The sequence below is a fragment of the Lissotriton vulgaris genome, chromosome 7 (genome assembly GCF_964263255.1).
Source record: "Lissotriton vulgaris chromosome 7, aLisVul1.2, whole genome shotgun sequence".
NCBI lineage: Eukaryota > Metazoa > Chordata > Amphibia > Caudata > Salamandridae > Lissotriton > Lissotriton vulgaris.
The window spans coordinates 377,263,747-377,281,508 of record NC_141695.1 but is presented as its reverse complement, the minus strand read 5'-3'; the positions used below and the strand labels follow the sequence as shown (position 1 = coordinate 377,281,508).

Here is a 17,762-nt window from a genome sequence, read left to right as displayed (position 1 = left end):
GAGGGATTAATGACTTTAGAACCACTGGTTCGTTCAAATGGAAATCCGAAGGGACCTTTGTACTAAATTTTGGATTGGTCTTTAAAAACACTGTGTCCTTTTTTAACTGTAGAAAAGTTTCTAAAATGGATAGTTTGCAACTCTCCTACTCTCCTAGCTGAAGTGAGGGCTAAAAGGAGAGCTAATTTCCAAGACAAAAATTTTAAATCCACGCTGTGGATAGGCTCGAACGGAGGTTTCATAAGATGAGCCAGAACCAGATTGAGATTCCAAGCCGGAGGTGGTGGCCGCACTGGAGGAAAAAGCCCTGAAAAGACCTTTCAGGAACTGTTTGATAACTCAAGCAGACCAGAGAGAAGAACCAGAAGCTGTTCTTCTGAATCTTGAAATAGCTGCCAGATGTACTTTGATGGAAAAATGAGAAAAGCCTGATTTAGCCAGTGATAGAATGTAAGGCAGTATCTGATGAGGAGCTGAAGAGAATGGATGGATGTGTTCACGATGACACCACAGGCAGAAGCACTTCCATTTAGCAAGATAGGTTTTGTTTGTACTTTGTGCACGAGCTTGAGTTAATATCTCCCTACATTCCGGAGGGATATCTAAGCTGTGGAATTCTCTGTGCTCAGGAGCCAGGCCTTCAAATGGGGAGAACGAGGATCTGTATGTATCACCTGTCCCTGGGACATTGTTAATAGAGATGGAATGGGACATAGGTGAAATGGATGGACCTGAGAAAGCAGGAGAAGTTGTGTGAACCAGAATTGGCGTGGCCACGCTGATGCTATAAAAATCATCCTGCAAGGTTCCATCTTTATTTTCTTGAGAAGCCGTGGGATTAGGGGATTTGGAGGAAAGGCGTAAACAAGTGCGCCTAATCCCTTCTTGCATAGAGTCGGCATTTCCTGTTTTCTGGAGTTGCAAACAGGTCTATTGTAGGAGCTCCCCAGCGTTGAAATACTTTCTCCAGAATGTCTTGATCCAATTCCCACTTGTGACAGGCCGATTTCAGACGACTCAAGGTGTCTGATGTTCTGCTGAAAGAACGACATTGTGGAGAATTGCCCATTCCCATATTCCCTGGGCTCCCTGCTTGGTTATGCATGGCTGTTGCATGGCTGTTGTGTTGTCCGTCCTGACCAGCACGGTTGCGTCTTGGACTTTCGGCTTGAAAGCCTGCAAGGCTAGGCGAATCGCTATGAGATCTAAGAGATTGATATGAAGAAAACACTTTTCTGCGTTTCAGTGACTGCTCACTTGGAGGTCCTGTAAGACAGCGCCCCTCCCTTCCATAGAGGCGTCTGTGGTCAAAATCAGAGGGGAAGGAGGCATTCTGAAAGAGAGACCTCTCGAGATGTTCTCCTTGATATCCCACCAGCCTGCTGCTTTTCTCATGAGAGCAGGGACCTTTATCTTGTCCTCGAAAGAACCTTCCACTTGGCGCCCTCGCATGTTCAGTTGTTCTTGCAAGGGGCGCATTCTCAGTCTGCAATGTGGAACTAATGGTATGCCAGATGAGATCGATCCTAGGAAGGACTTGTATAGACGAACTGACAGGGATCGTCTCTTTTGTAAAAGGTTGGCAGAGAAGATTTGCTTTTTCTGTCCTTCTTCCGAAGGAAAAACCTTGCAGCTTCTTGTATCCCGAATGGAGCCCAGGAACTTGACCCTCCTGGATGGAATAAAGACAGATTTTTCCTTGATGAGATGCAGACCAAGGTGATTGAAAAGTTGGATGTAACTTTCGACTGCCCTTGTCGATGCTTGAGAAGACGGAGCTTTTATCAACCAATCTTCTAAGTAAGGGAAAAACTTCCAGTGATGGTTTCTTTAGGAATGTTGCTACCAGGGTCAACATCTTTGTGAAAATCAGCGGAGCGGATCGGAGCCCGAACAGCAGTACTTTGAACTGAAAGTGGCTCTTGGCTACTCTGTGGCGTAAATATTTTCTGTGAGCTGGGTGGATTGGAACGTGGAAGTATGCGTCCTGGAGATCCAGAGTCGCCATATAATCCCCTGGATTTAGAAGACGTAAGACGTCTTTAAGAGAGACCATTCGAAAAGAGAGTTTTATGAGATAGGTGTTGAGCTCCCTCAGATCAAAGATTGGGCGCCACTTTTCTTCCGTCTTGTGGATGAGGAAAAAACCTGGAATAGAACCCACTTCCTCTTTGAGAAAGTGGCACTGGTTCTATCGCTCCCTTGGTGAGCAGTTGACAAACTTCAAGACGGAGAAGATGCAGGTGTTTTGATTCTGTGGCGCGAGGAGCTCTAGGAGGTGGAAGGTTTTGGAGTTATAGTGTATGGCCAAATTGTACGTTATTCAGAACCGATCTGTTGTTATAATCTTCCAGCAATCGAGAAAATGTGTAAACCTGCCCCCAATGGGTGCCACAAGGGGTGAAGGACCAGTAGGCAGAGCCAGGATGCCGCTATTGGTGTTTAGAAGTATCTCTCCCTTGACGTCCTTGTCTACGAAAGACATCGATTGATTTTGCCTTTGAGAGTACTGAGGCTTGAATGATTGAGAGGATTGTGAATAGGAGGCGTAGCGATGTTAATAACCTCCCCCATATTTAGAGAAACCTGGTAAATGCATTGTGTTGTACTGTTCTTCACAGAGGTGGATCTTCAAATCTTCAACTCTTTCCTGAAAGGTGCTTTTCGATATTGAAGTGTGCCCAAAGATCTTGCCATCTCAGTATCCTTTTTTAATGTCTTGTAAAGCATCATCTATATGCTTGCCAAACAGCATATCTCCATCGAAGGCCAGAACCAGAATTTTATTCTGCACCTTCAGGCAAAACCAGGTACATCTCAGCCAAACTTGACGCCTCTGGACCGCTGAACCTGCCAAGGCACGAAAAGCCATTGTAGCAATGTCCATTGCACAATCTATAATCTCAAATGAAGATCATTCACCTTCTTCCAGGATCTTTCTCGCTTCCACTTTGGCACTCACTGGAAGCGGATCTCTCTCCTTTCATTGATCGCACCGCATTTGGCGATCATATCGTCCCAAAACTGCTAGTGTGTTCGAGGCCCTAACAAGGAGGCTAGACATAGAGGAAAGCCTACATTGTCTCTGCGCCTGCCCTCTCTGTCTGGCGGTGCAGTCAGGGGTGCAGTCGGGTTTCTTGATTTTCTTTTGGTCATCTGAGAAATAACCGAGTCCTGTCTAGGTTAACCAATAAGACAGGCTGGACTGTCCTCCGGTGCCTTATATTTTTCTGCAGACGTGGTAGAACCGGAGTTACAGTAGCTGGAGACTGCATCACCTTCTTGCCTTCATTCCAAACATGCTCTACTTTGGGAGTGGAATGAATAGATTTCTTGAAAGGTTCTTTAAAATCAAGAGGAAACAGTCTGATTGTACCACAGGAATAGAAAGGCCAAATCTTTTAGATGCTCTTTCAATAAGATTAAGGAAACCCCCTATGTCAGCTGGTAGCAAATGCCCAAGGTCCGGGGATGGTGAAGCCGGATCTGGGATAACATAATCGTCCTATTCTGCGGCAGGATTTTGGATATATTTCACATTTTGGTCCTCATGAGATGAATCATAATCATCATCTGGCACTGTAACTACATCATGCCCTTCTGTCACAGGCTGTTCTCCCAGACAGAAGTTTTTTTTATTTTTTATATCCATCGACACTGTCGTTGACGGTTGTCGTAGACGATGTAGACATAGTCGTCTACGCTGTCGCCGTCGACGCTGTCGTGTACATTGCCATCATCGTAAACGGTGTCGTCTACACTGCCATCGTTGTAGACGGTGTCGTCTACACTGACATCGAAGACGGTTTCGTCTACACTGCCGCCGTCAACAGTGTCATCTACACTGCCATCGTCGTCGACGATGTCGTCTACACTGCCATCGTCGTCGACACTGCCATCGTCGTCGACACTGCCATCGTCGTCGACACTGCCATCGTCGTTGACACTGCCATCGTCGTCGACACTGCCATCGTCGTTGACACTGCCATCGTCGTCGATACTGCCATCGTCGTGGACGACCGTTGACAGTGCCATCGTCGTCGACGGTGTCGTCGTCGACACTGCCATCGTCGTCAGCGGTGTATTCCTTCTCAGATCTTCACGGAGACGCAGCCGACGAGGTCTCATCACTGTCATACTAGAAACTGGATCTGTTCTAGATTTTAGCTTCTGGAACCAGGTAAAAGACAGCCCTCACGGACCCTTATGTTTATCTTACCTAGAACATGTGGTCCGAATACCGGCAATAAATGTCATCTTATGAGGGTCATTCACCTAAATGCCTCCTTTTACAACAGGTAGCACAAGCTCTAAAAAGGCCTTTTTTCTCCATGTCTGATGATGAAAAAAAGGGAAAACAGCATCCTGAAGAGAATACAGTTGAAATCCAAAAGTTGAAGAGAAATCTGAGCAGAGCTCAGTGGAGACTCCCTTAGCACAACGTGTGGTAGAAAATCTGAGGCTCTCTCAAGTGGGTTCTATGCGGTGAGGCTAATCTGATTGGTTGTTGCAAATTTTGATCTCTTTTACAAAAAGAGGTAGATATGCTACAAAATGAGATGAGGCCTAGGCCTTTCTTTCTCTTTTGTACATACTGCTATGGTATTTTCTATTTACCGAGGCTCCCAGGCTGACGACGGGGAATGATGCAAAGCATGGGAATCTATGATCGTTCCAATACTGGGGCAACTGTATGTACTGTGATGCTATCTTTAGATTTTCTTTCTTATATTTGCACATAAATGTATACTTTATTCGCTTTCAGCCCTGATGAAGTCCTATGTTGGGGATGAAACGCGTTGCCTAGGATGCTGTTGGATGTTACAAAAAAAATAAAAAAATGTTTTGATTGAAAACATTATACCATGGCTCCTCCCGCTTTATTGGAGTGTTGAGTGCTGCATTCATATACTTTGAGTACCAACACCTGTGTGGCCGATTGTTGGTCAATACTGCTCTCTCAAGTAGTATTTGTTGGAAACTCAATCTCTCAATATTACTTCAACTCTCCATATTCATACATTCTCCGATCTTTCCTCATTCTACCAATCTTGGGCAAGTACTTGTCTGGAAAAAGTCTCTTGCGGATCAAGACAGCAGAGCTAGGTCTCGACTGGATGTCACAAATGAATATCCGCACAAATACTAGAGAGAGGTAGGGGCGATGCTTACCTGCAGGAGAAGGAGACGAGGTTGAAGAGTTTCTGGTACTTGCTCTTGTGGTGGAGATCCTTCACACAAGCCAGTGGCAGGAAGTGGATGCTCACATTTTTAGGACAGATGGAATCTATAGGAAATGGAGGGAAGAAATTCAAAGTTTGTTGCTGACATGGAAGCTCTGCTCCTCAAAGGTATGCAAACCCAGTGCTTAGACTCAGATATGGGGATATATTAATGACACAAAAGTGGCCATCTTAAAGGTGTGCAGACCGTGCTTAGGCTCTGGTACAGGGATATGTAAATGACAAAGACGTACCTGTCTCAAAGGTGCACAGACACAGTGCTTGGGTCCTGGTATAGGGATATGTTAATGACAAACGACTACCAGCCTCAAAGGTGAACAGATATAGTGCTTAGGTTCTGGTAAGAGGAAGATATGTTAATGACAAAGAGGTACCTGCCTCAAAGGAATGCAGACAACTAACTGAGGCTCTGAAATGAGGATGGTATGCTGCTAACAGAGAAGCATCTCTACCCAAAAGTGTGTAGACATACTGAATAAGGCTCTGCTATTAGGGAATGGCTTGTTGTGAACAGAGACGCTCCCGGGTCTCAATAATGCGACATAATGAACCATTAGGCTCTCTTACTCAGAATGCTGGCTTACTGACACAGAAGCTCTCTGCGTATTTCGTGTGAAGATAGACTACATCAGGTCTGGTCTTAGAAATGGTTTGTTAGAGATGGAAAATGTACTGGCCACGGAATGTTACTTTCTTGTAATGTCGGTTTACTTTCTTGTAAAGGTTACTTTCTTGTTTCTAGTAATTATGGGAAATTTGAGTAATTAGTAAGGAAGAACTCTATGTATGTCTATGTCCGGAATCTGAAAAACTCCAGTGTGCTTTATAACCCACAGAGTAACCCTTGCTCTACAAGAAGGCGCTTGACTGGCAGTTCACACTGAAGCTTGGCTGAGGCACTAGATACCAACTGAAAAAGTTCACTCTCAGTCCTCAGGCAGGAGGGCAGGTTGTAAATCCAGTGACAATTCCTATGACGGAAAACCGCATGTACAAGTAACTTTTCAATCTCCATCATGAGACTGTAACTGATATTCTGAGGACAGAATGTAAAGCTCATCTCCATATTCATAGAAGTAAGTATTGTAGCAAAAGTGTAAAGGGAATAAGGGAAATAAGAATCAATGCCTTCAGTCCAAAGAGTTTTGTATTGTGTTTCTACTCAATCTCGCTTGCACATATATGTACTGATATTGGTGTTGGCCAAGGGTCCGCAAAAATTCATAGGACAATATTTAACCCACCGGGGGAGTCTTTTCTTGGCCCAAGAATATACATTTCAAGGCCTGTCAATACATCTTTAATCAGTGGGATGCTCAAAAAACGTTTTGGATGGACATTTTCTACGTTCAAAGATAGCATCAAAGTAAAATTTTATGACAGACAACTGTTAACCAGATAGGTAACTTTAACAAGTAAAGTAATACTGTCTTTTCTTGACACTTCAGGAGTTGATGGATTTTTCATTACAAACTAAATGCATAATTCTTTCATTTAAAGGAGCTGGTTAACCAGTGCAGAACCACCCAGTTTATTTGAGGATTTTCATACTGACTGTTGGATATCAAGCGTCAAGCTATCACGTATTATGCTGTGTTAAAGGAGTAAGTCTTGTGCTCTGGACAGCAGGTCTGGTCTGTATGACAATATATTGCATAGTTACAGCAATAAAGGAAACTGATCTGTTAGAAAAATATGTACATATCTTTATGAGTATACTGAGTAAGAGTGAGTTCAGTAGCAAACAGTACAATTGCATTATCAGATAATAACAGTTTACACCGGTATGTTTTCCCACATACAGCAGTGCAGGTCTTAAACATTTCAATCTTTGTCCAACTCCAATCTATTATTTTTAATGCATTTGAGCTATTGCAGTGGTATTCACACTCATAAGTACGAAAACACAATATGTTATAACATCTAACGGCATAGACTCTACAACCAATCACTTAATCTCCCCGTGCCTAACAAAAATGAATGTGTCCTCATGTAATACAACTGGTGCTATGTAAAGCGCTCTGATACCCAATTTGGGTCAAGTTTGCGCTATATAAAACTCTGCAAAAAAAAAATGTATCTGTGACTCCACAACTTATTCAGGAGGAGAATAGGCAGGAGAGGGGTAATATCATTGTTGGGTCACCGTTGGCCATCTATAGTGACAATTTACAGGAGAGAGAGGGGTAATATTGTTTGGCCACCGTTTGCCATCTATAGTGACAATTTACAGGAGAGAGACAGGGGGGACTGAATGGGGCAATATGCCCCCTCCTCAGAGCCTTGTGCAATCGTGAAGTTGAGTAAGTATTCAGGGTAAGGTGTTATCAGATTTAGTTTCCACCACCTCAAAATATCCATGAGAATTTGGGGGGTTAGATGGGGTCGCTTTTCCACATGTGGAACACAGACTTTTCTATTCACGGGGTCCACTTTGTGACTACACTTGTAAGGAGCGGATGCAGCTGATGATACATTTGGTTACCTTTTCTTTACAGTTGATACTGTAACTTAATTAGGTAGTGTTTCTGTGTTAAGGAAGTTTAGATCTTGTGTAGATGTTCCATTCCTCAAGCACATAAGGAGTTGCTGCTTTAGATGTATCTTGCATTACAATATGGCTACTGTAGGGCTTTAACCTGTATGGCTTGATCTTTTGGCTATCAAAGGGGAAGTAGAGCTTCAAAGCACACCAGGTAAGGACTTGCTCAACAATTAGTATGTGGTTAACTGGTATGTATGCATATGGAATTTCTATAGCACAAACCAAGTCAAAAGGCAGTACGAGCAGTTCATGATCAAAGACAAGCGTAGAGACAAGGAGTAATAAGAGAAGAAGCTGGGCTCTGAATGGTGAATGCATTGTGTTGAACTGTTCTTCACAGAGGTGGATCTTCAACTCTTTCCTAAACTGGAGAAGCGTTGAGGTAGTCCTGATGGATACGAGGATATTGTTTCAGACCTAGGGTAAATAGAAAAGCCCTGCTGTCGTTTCTTATTTTTTTACACTTCTTAGTCTGCAATCTGATGGTGTCCTGGCTGCGGGTGTGTCAAGAACTGCCAGAGATGATGAGCTTTTCTGGAAGATAAACTGGGGTTGCTGGTCAGGATGGATTTGTAAATGACGCAGCTGGTTTTGAAAATGATGTGGGCCAGCAAGGGGAGGCAATGGAGTTCCATCAGGATGTGATCATCTTACTTCAGGCTCTGGATGAGATGTGCTGCAGCATGTAGGACGCCCCGAAGGGGTGCCAGTGTGGAGTCTGGGAGACCATGGAGTAGGGCAATACCAACATCCAGATGCACGAGTACGAGGGCTTGGACAGCAGTTTTGGACAACACAGTGCCTTTATGTCATATGTAAGTGGGTGGTTCCTTTCCATGTCCACAAACTTGACATTGAGTGCTTTGATGTAACTGATGAAAGCAATTCTGGTAGGTATCAGGTCTTCTATGTCAAGTATCTTAACTTAAACATCAAATGGGAAAGATGGGAGTAACAGAACAAGTGGCCCTTTGTCTTTTCAGGATACCTTTGTTGCAGCCGTTAAGCAAGGCTTCTGAAAGCTTTGAGGTAGAAGCTGATGAGAAAGAGTCACAGTTCAGTTAAGGCTCTAGAATAACCCCTACCAGAGAGGCAAATCACAGCTTAGTCTTTCTAAGTCATGCAGAGCATCCACTGGCACAATGCTGTGCCGTGTGAAAGCAAGGGAGACACGGGCTACAAACACAATGAGGTGTCTTATTGTTCACCACAAGGGGGGCACTTACTAATTAACCCCTGGCATGCTGATGACGGCCCCCCATCCGTCATGCACTACGGTGCTCGTGTGCTGATGATGGCTGGGACCCGTCATAAACCCGCCCACTCGCGATTTTGCCGTAGGAATCGCGGCAGCATTAAAGGGGTTAATGAAGGCATGATTGTGTCTATGGTGAACAGGCAGTCAAAAAATAAATTTACTCGCAAAAACCACTGCAAGTGCACTATCTAAACAAAAGATGACAAATGGTGCCAGAAAGTAAAGTAATCTGATTTGTTGATTAATTTAAATCATTAAACAACTATAAGCTGCAACTTGCTGAAAATGTTAAAATCCACAATTCCTTACTTCTACCAATTTTTCCACAATCATGTTAAGTAATTTGATCCATTTACAACCAAGATTTAAAAAAAGAATCATAAGAATTACACACAATAAATCATGCTTTACAAACTATTAACCAAACAAAATCCCAGAAGATATGAATAACTAAATACTGTCCTACTCCTACAGCCCCACCATTTTTGGGGGTGTACCCTTCCCAACCGGTAAAGGGATTTACCTCTGCCCAGTGGCGGCCTGTCATGTTAGCAGGGAGTAGGGCCGTCGGGACAGAAAGACCCACAAACACTCACTCAAACGCATGCATTCACAGATGCATGCACAAACACATCCATTCACAACATTCACTCCCATATATTCATGCACACATGCACCAAATATTGAAAATAAAATCATACTTCTCTGCTCAACTCTGCCTCGGGGATCAGGGGAGGGTTAGGACTGCAATGGCTGATCTAATGTCGGCCAATGAGGGAAGGCAGCAGTCCCAAGCCTCGTCACAGAGTGCGATGGGATCAGTGAGAGTGATGGCTCCACCGCACTTAGTGACGAGGTGTCAGTGATTGACACTCAGTCCTGGGTACTTCAGGGCTTAGAACTGAAGTGCCCAGTTCTAAGGCAATCAGTGACACTCCCCGTCATCACGAGGGGGAGGGCCGCAAGGCTGAAGATGTCACGCTCACAGAAGCTAAGACTTCTTCAGACATGCAAAGTTCAGATCCGGCAGCCTGGAGGTTCCGCCCATGTCTAGCTTATAGCTGCCTGACCTGAAAATAAAGAGTGTCTGTCAGGCTGCCCTTGGATCAGTCTGACAGACATTCTTTATGGTGGCCCCTCAGCCCATTAGAACAGGCCGCAGCTGCCTCTGCCCTTTCCAGAAGTATATCTCTTACCATTTGCAGGTTGGGAAGTGTTTGTAGAGGAGACCGGGAATATCCATAAACTCAGTGTTCCACAACTCATGAGGGAATGTACACCCCGGAATGCCTACTGCCTGAGTAGGATTTACTCCCGCATAATATTAAAATCATTTTTGAGTGCAAGGTTACATTTTGTGAGCATCTTGCCCTTGTAAATGGAGACATTTGCTCATGCAAGTCAAGCTAGTGAGTCAGGTCCTTAACTGGGAGCACTCACCATTATGTCCTCATAATAGTTTTAGAAACTTGTATTGAATAAAACAAATCAATACCATCATTATTAAATGTTTTATCTACTAGGAATTAATGTTCCCCTGCTTCTCAGATGAGCACCCCTTGGAATGGTACCACTGACACGTAGTGGAATAGCAACGTCTTTTATTTAATCAGCAGAGTGCTCCGTTGAATTTATTTATCTTACTAAACAGAAAGACTAATGTCCCCACTCCCACCGACAGCTACGGAAAGTAAACAGGGCCCATTCAGGACTTTTTGTCTACAGTTCTTGGTACTGCTTTTACGATCTCAGAGTCCAGGGAAAGCAGCTGCTACATCTGGCGACCCTTAAATACCTCTATGAAGAAGTGTTAGAAGCAACATTCTGCTGTTTTTGAAGGAGATTGCACTACGGGCTTTTAGAAACGACCAGGAAAGCGAGCCATAGAAATATGCCATTAAGTGATTGTCATTGGCCAAGAGTAATCTTGTTGGGATCTATTTGAGAGAGTGTGCCTCAAGTAAACTCAAATCTAACACACGGAGCAGCAAGAAGAAAGCTTCAGAAGTGAGAGTGGGCAATGAAACAGGGAAGTCATAAGGCACTGGCAGGCAGCAATAAGATTAGTAAATGGGGGCTCGATAGCACTATGCAGTATGAAATACAAGAAACAATCAGCTTATCACAAACATAATGACATCATCTGTGAGAGTTCTTCAAACATCTGATCTTATCCACCATGTAGGAACACAAAGGATGAAATAGGAAACCGTGCTCGTTTGGGGAATCTTGTGCTGAAGCCTTCAGAACTTTTTTGTGAGAAAAGCTTTCCAGGTCAGATTTACTTCGTTTTACCCACAAACTGGGGATTCCAAAGGTGGTCAGGCTTCTCGTGGAGGGAGAAAATAGCCACAATATAGCAAACAGTTTTTTTTTTGGCGGAGGGAGGGTGCGGGGGGAGGAGGGGAGGAGGGGGGGGGGGTAAATGGGTAAAAGTGATGTGCAAGAAAGTATATATGTTTTGATGTGTTAAAAACACCTTCTTCGCAGCTTTCAGAAAAAAAACAGTTTTCACTCTTTTAACCACAGTTTACAACAAGTTTGAAGTGGTAGTTGTTTTTCCTGTTTTGTTTGGGTCTACCTACTTGCAGTTTGTGGTGGAAATAGGTGTAAAACCCATAGGTGAACCCAGGAAGCTATACATTTGTGGAAGCTAAACAAAATTCTGAATTCTGCGAAGGGTCATCTGTATATATCGCTAATGGGTTACCTCAAAGAAACTAATCATTGAAGTAAAAGAAATGATAGAAAAATAAAAATAGGCGCAAAGTTTTCATCTGTAACTTATTACCCCTACGGCTGATTTACAAAAGTAGCATACTGTTCTATCCGCCAAACCTTTCTAGGCGCAGGAATATATAGTGTTTGTCTGTTGTTCAAAAACATGTGCTACCCAGAGCCAACAACTGAACTACAGTATACGGATTTTTCATTGTGTATTGACGGCAGTGCACATGTTTTCTGCTAAAGGCATATGACAATGTGTTCTGTAGACCTGACAGTTTTTCCACTGCTAGAATGATTTTGTGACGCCAATCTCAGTGTTTCTGAACACAGATTGTTTGATTTTGCTCCTTCTTGCTTATGTGATCCCAAGTGGTCACATTGACCTTTCTTACCACCACCTTGTTGCGAGATCAGCGACACGAAGGCCTTCATGGCCAACCTGAGTGCCAGGAGTTCCAGAATATTTATATGCAGATTTTGCTCTTGAGGGGTCCAGAGACCGTTCACACACAACTTGGATCTGCTTCCAATACATGTCTAGCTGTTCCTGCATAGGCCTCATCCTCCAGCGACATTGTGAAATTAAGAGGATGCAATAAGCCATCATTCCCAGTGAAATGTTCTATTTATTTTACTGAGACTTTAGTCATTGCTGTGGTGCCCTGACCCAAATGTATCAATCTCTCTCTTTTTCATAGGTCGGGTGAGCTTTCATGGCAGACAAACAGATGTTTGCCACTAGAAATAAAATCTGCTGAGCTGGAGTGCGTACAGATTTTCTTGAGTGTCAAACCTCTTTAATAACAAATTTGCCTATAGATTCATAAAGCATCCATTTTGCGATTCCTTATTAGCGAACAATAAGGATTCGCTAATAAGGTATAGCAAAAGGCTATGCATGTAGAACTCACAAAAAAAAATAGCGATTTCTTAAAATTCCTTCATTGCGACTCGCAAATTGCGAGTCGCAATTAAGGAATACCTCCCCATTCATTCTTATGGGCCTACAGGCCCATAGGAATGAATGGGAAGACAATCTCAATTTGCGATTCTCAATTAGAGAATCGCAAATTGAGATTGCAATTTCAAGGGTGCCAGGGTGTCAAAAGGACACCCTGTTGCACCCCTGAAATCTGCATATGGGTACATCTTGCACACACACATGCCCTAAGGGCATGTTTGTGTGTAAAATGGAATTTTGAAAAATGCACTTTAGTGCATTTTTCAAAGTTTTTGCAAATTACCATGAAGTTCAACTTATTTTTTAACTTTAATGCATGCTCAGCTCGTCATGACCACACCGTTTCCTTAGAACGCTTGCACAGCAGGGGAATTAGCCCAGTGTGCGAGCGTTCTAACGGTCATGACGAGCTCAGCTCGTCATGAGCACAAGAGCACCGTGGCTCATGACAAGTTGACCTCGTCATGAGCGTCGAAGGAGTTAAAGATGGTGTCTTCACCTCTGGCATTGATGTTGTCAGGAAGATCCTTAAATGAAGATGCAGTTACAACAACATTGTTGGCAGCAAGAATTTGCCAAGCAGCGCTTCATCAACAGGACCTTCGTCAGTGGTATACACATGGGTAAAATAGTTTGTGTCACAGCATGACTCGTCAAAGACAGTACCGCTCAGGAGCTTGTCATCACTGTAGATGTCGATGATAATGGCTTCATTCAAATTATCATGCCCTTAGTCATCAATCGAGAAATTGTCAATGCAACTCTTGACTCTTTGATTTTGAGGGCTATGTCTTAACTGAGGCAGATTTTTCTCTTGTTCGATTCACCTTTTCAGCACCAGGAAAAGTCAGCAAGAAAGTCACAAAAGGTCTTTAGGTGGGGGTCAGAAAGGTCTTGGTTGAGGGATCTGCTACTGAGTTCTTGTAAATGACAAGTCCCAACCTGTATAGAAACACTGTTTGCAGAATTCCTACAAAAGAATGTGTATTTAAGGGCCACAAAAGGCATCTTTCTCTGCCATTCGGTGTCTTCACACTGAAAGTCCTACAGACCGGGCAGTGTTTAGGCAATAAATGCACTTAGTATGAGGGTCTTCAGAAAGATCATCTTGGTTTTACAAATCACAGGAGATTCAAGTGAGATGGTTTAGCAATGACTAAAAATGTCTCCGCACTTGTGTCATTTTGTGTCTCCCAGACACAAAAATGAGCAGATTCTGCTTATCCTGTGCACTTGGGAGTGTTTAAAAGAGCTTCCAGGAGAACAAAATATAAAATCTGCTAATCTGAAAGAAACAACAGCAGAACTCCGAGGATTTCCGTTTGCCTGTTGATTTGAAAAAGAAAATTGGACAGGTGATGTCTCTGAGGAGAGTTGGAGCTCTGAGCTCCTCCACCCGATCGGCTGGACTTTGTTTCATAAAATGAGACAGCTGGGCTACTAGTAGACTGTGGTTGTTTACAGTTTGCTTTCAATGCTTTTTGCTGTACCGGTAGACTTCTATGTTAACATTGACTACCGAAGGTTCCCAGCCTGAAGTCAGGGAATAATTCAAGTATGTGAATCTATGAAAAAAACAATGCTGGAGAGCAGTTTAGTAACCACTGACAGTCAATCCATTTTAAGATCCACAATGGGAAATGTCCATGGCCTTGAGGTGTGCAGGATTCGATTTGGTAGTTGGAATGTTTGTTTCCTGTCTCTGAGGTGCAGAGACACACTCAATTAACCCTGATGCTTAGAAAGGTTGGTTGGCGATAGAGAAGTGCTTTACCTCTGAGGCTTGCACACAATGCATCAGGCTCCGGTACGGGGAAATGAATGCTATTGATTGAGAAAGTCCTTGTCTCTGAGATGTGCACAACACTGCACTAACCTCTGATACTGGGAATGGTATGTTATGGATAGAGAAGGTCCCCGCCTCCGAGACGTGCAGACACACTGCATTCATCACCGGTACTGGGAATGGTAAGTTAAGGATAGAGAAGGGCCCGGCACTGAGCTGTACAGACCCAATGCATTCGTCTCCGATACTGGGAATGGTACATTATTGATAAAGAAGGTGCCTGTCTATGAGATGTGCTACAAACTGCAGTCATCACTGGTACTGGGAATGGTACGTTAAGGATAGATAAGGTCGCTGCCTCTGGGCTGTGCAGACACACTGCCGTCGTCTCTGGTACTGGGAATGGTACGTTGAGGATAGAGAAGGTCCCTGCCTCTGAGACGTGCAGACACACTGCATTCGTTTCCGGTTCTGGGAATGTTACCTGAAGGATATAAAAGGTCCCTGCCTCTGAGATGAGCAGACACACTGCAGTCGTCTCTGGTACTGGGAATGGTACGTTAAGGATAGAGAAGGTCCCTAAGGATAGAGAAGGTCCCTGCCTCTGAGATGAGCAGACACACTGCAGTTGTCTCTTGTACTGGGAATTGTACGTTGAGGATAGAGAAGGTCCCTGCCTCTGAGATGAGCAGACACACTGCAGTCGTCTCTGGTACTGGGAATGGTACATTAGTGATAGAGAAGGTCCCTGCCTCTGAGATGAGCAGACACACTGCAGTCGTCTCTGGTACTGGGAATGGTATGTTGAGGATAGAGAAGGTCCCTGCCTCTGAGATGAGCAGACACACTGCAGTTGTCTCTGGTACTGGGAATGGTATGTTGAGGATAGAGAAGGTCCCTGCCTCTGAGATGAGCAGACACACTGCATTCGTCTCTGGTACTGGGAATTGTACATTAGTGATAGAGAAGGTCCCTGCCTCTGAGATGAGCAGACACACTGCATTCGTCTCTGGTACTGGGAATGGTACATTAGTGATAGAGAAGGTCCCTGCCTCTGAGATGAGCAGACACACTGCAGTCGTCTCTGGTACTGGGAATGGTAGGTTGAGGATAGAGAAGGTCCCTGCCTCTGAGATGAGCAGACACATTGCAGTCGTCTCTGGTACTGGGAATGGTACGTTGAGGATAGAGAAGGTCCCTGCCTCTGAGATGAGCAGACACACTGCAGTCGTCTCTGGTACTGGGAATGGTAACTTGAGGATAGAGAAGGTCCCTGCCTCTGAGACGTGCAGACACACTGCATTCATCACCGGTACTGGGAATGGTAAGTTAAGGATAGAGAAGGGCCCGGCACTGAGCTGTACAGACCCAATGCATTCGTCTCCGATACTGGGAATGGTACATTATTGATAAAGAAGGTGCCTGTCTATGAGATGTGCTACAAACTGCAGTCATCACTGGTACTGGGAATGGTACGTTAAGGATAGATAAAGTCGCTGCCTCTGGGCTGTGCAGACACACTGCCGTCGTCTCTGGTACTGGGAATGGTACGTTGAGGATAGAGAAGGTCCCTGCCTCTGAGATGAGCAGACACACTGCAGTCGTCTCTGGTACTGGGAATGGTACGTTAAGGATAGAGAAGGTCCCTAAGGATAGAGAAGGTCCCTGCCTCTGAGATGAGCAGACACACTGCAGTTGTCTCTTGTACTGGGAATTGTACGTTGAGGATAGAGAAGGTCCCTGCCTCTGAGATGAGCAGACACACTGCATTCGTCTCTGGTACTGGGAATGGTACATTAGTGATAGAGAAGGTCCCTGCCTCTGAGATGAGCAGACACACTGCAGTCGTCTCTGGTACTGGGAATGGTAGGTTGAGGATAGAGAAGGTCCCTGCCTCTGAGATGAGCAGACACATTGCAGTCGTCTCTGGTACTGGGAATGGTACGTTGAGGATAGAGAAGGTCCCTGCCTCTGAGATGAGCAGACACACTGCAGTCGTCTCTGGTACTGGGAATGGTAAGTTGAGGATAGAGAAGGTCCCTGCCTCTGAGATGAGCAGACACACTGCAGTCGTCTCTGGTACTGGGAATGGTACGTTGAGGATAGAGAAGGTCCCTGCCTCTGAGATGAGCAGACACACTGCAGTCGTCTCTGGTACTGGGAATGGTATGTTGAGGATAGAGAAGGTCCCTGCCTCTGAGATGAGCAGACACACTGCAGTTGTCTCTGGTACTGGGAATGGTATGTTGAGGATAGAGAAGGTCCCTGCCTCTGAGATGAGCAGACACACTGCATTCGTCTCTGGTACTGGGAATGGTACATTAGTGATAGAGAAGGTCCCTGTCTCTGAGATGAGCAGACACACTGCAGTCGTCTCTGGTCCTGGGAATGGTACATTAGTGATAGAGAAGGTCCCTGCCTCTGAGATGAGCAGACACACTGCAGTTGTCTCTGGTACTGGGAATGGTATGTTGAGGATAGAGAAGGTCCCTGCCTCTGAGATGAGCAGACACATTGCATTCGTCTCTGGTACTGGGAATGGTACATTAGTGATAGAGAAGGTCCCTGCCTCTGAGATGAGCAGACACACTGCAGTCGTCTCTGGTACTGGGAATGGTATGTTGAGGATAGAGAAGGTCCCTGCCTCTGAGATGAGCAGACACACTGCAGTCGTCTCTGGTACTGGGAATGGTACGTTGAGGATAGAGAAGGTCCCTGCCTCTGAGATGAGCAGACACACTGCAGTCGTCTCTGGTACTGGGAATGGTATGTTGAGGATAGAGAAGGTCCCTGCCTCTGAGATGAGCAGACACACTGCAGTGGTCTCTGGTACTGGGAATGGTATGTTGAGGATAGAGAAGGTCCCTGCCTCTGAGATGAGCAGACACACTGCATTCGTCTCTGGTACTGGGAATGGTACATTAGTGATAGAGAAGGTCCCTGCCTCTGAGATGAGCAGACACACTGCAGTCGTCTCTGGTACTGGGAATGGTACATTAGTGATAGAGAAGGTCCCTGCCTCTGAGATGAGCAGACACACTGCAGTCGTCTCTGGTACTGGGAATGGTACGTTGAGGATAGAGAAGGTCCCTGCCTCTGAGATGAGCAGACACATTGCAGTCGTCTCTTGTACTGGGAATGGTACGTTGAGGATAGAGAAGGTCCCTGCCTCTGAGATGAGCAGACACACTGCAGTCGTCTCTGGTACTGGGAATGGTACGTTGAGGATAGAGAAGGTCCCT

At 44.7% G+C, this 17,762-nt stretch overlaps 1 protein-coding gene across 1 annotated transcript in view; it reads right to left on the bottom strand.

Moving 5' to 3' along the window:
• Positions 1–17,762, bottom strand: part of DNAAF3 (dynein axonemal assembly factor 3) — a 181,903-nt gene that overhangs the window by 31,721 nt on the left and 132,420 nt on the right. The window contains exon 9 of the mRNA XM_086928685.1: positions 5,173–5,287. Coding sequence (XP_086784811.1) covers positions 5,173–5,287 — 115 coding nt within the window. The remainder of the gene's footprint in view (positions 1–5,172; positions 5,288–17,762) is intronic.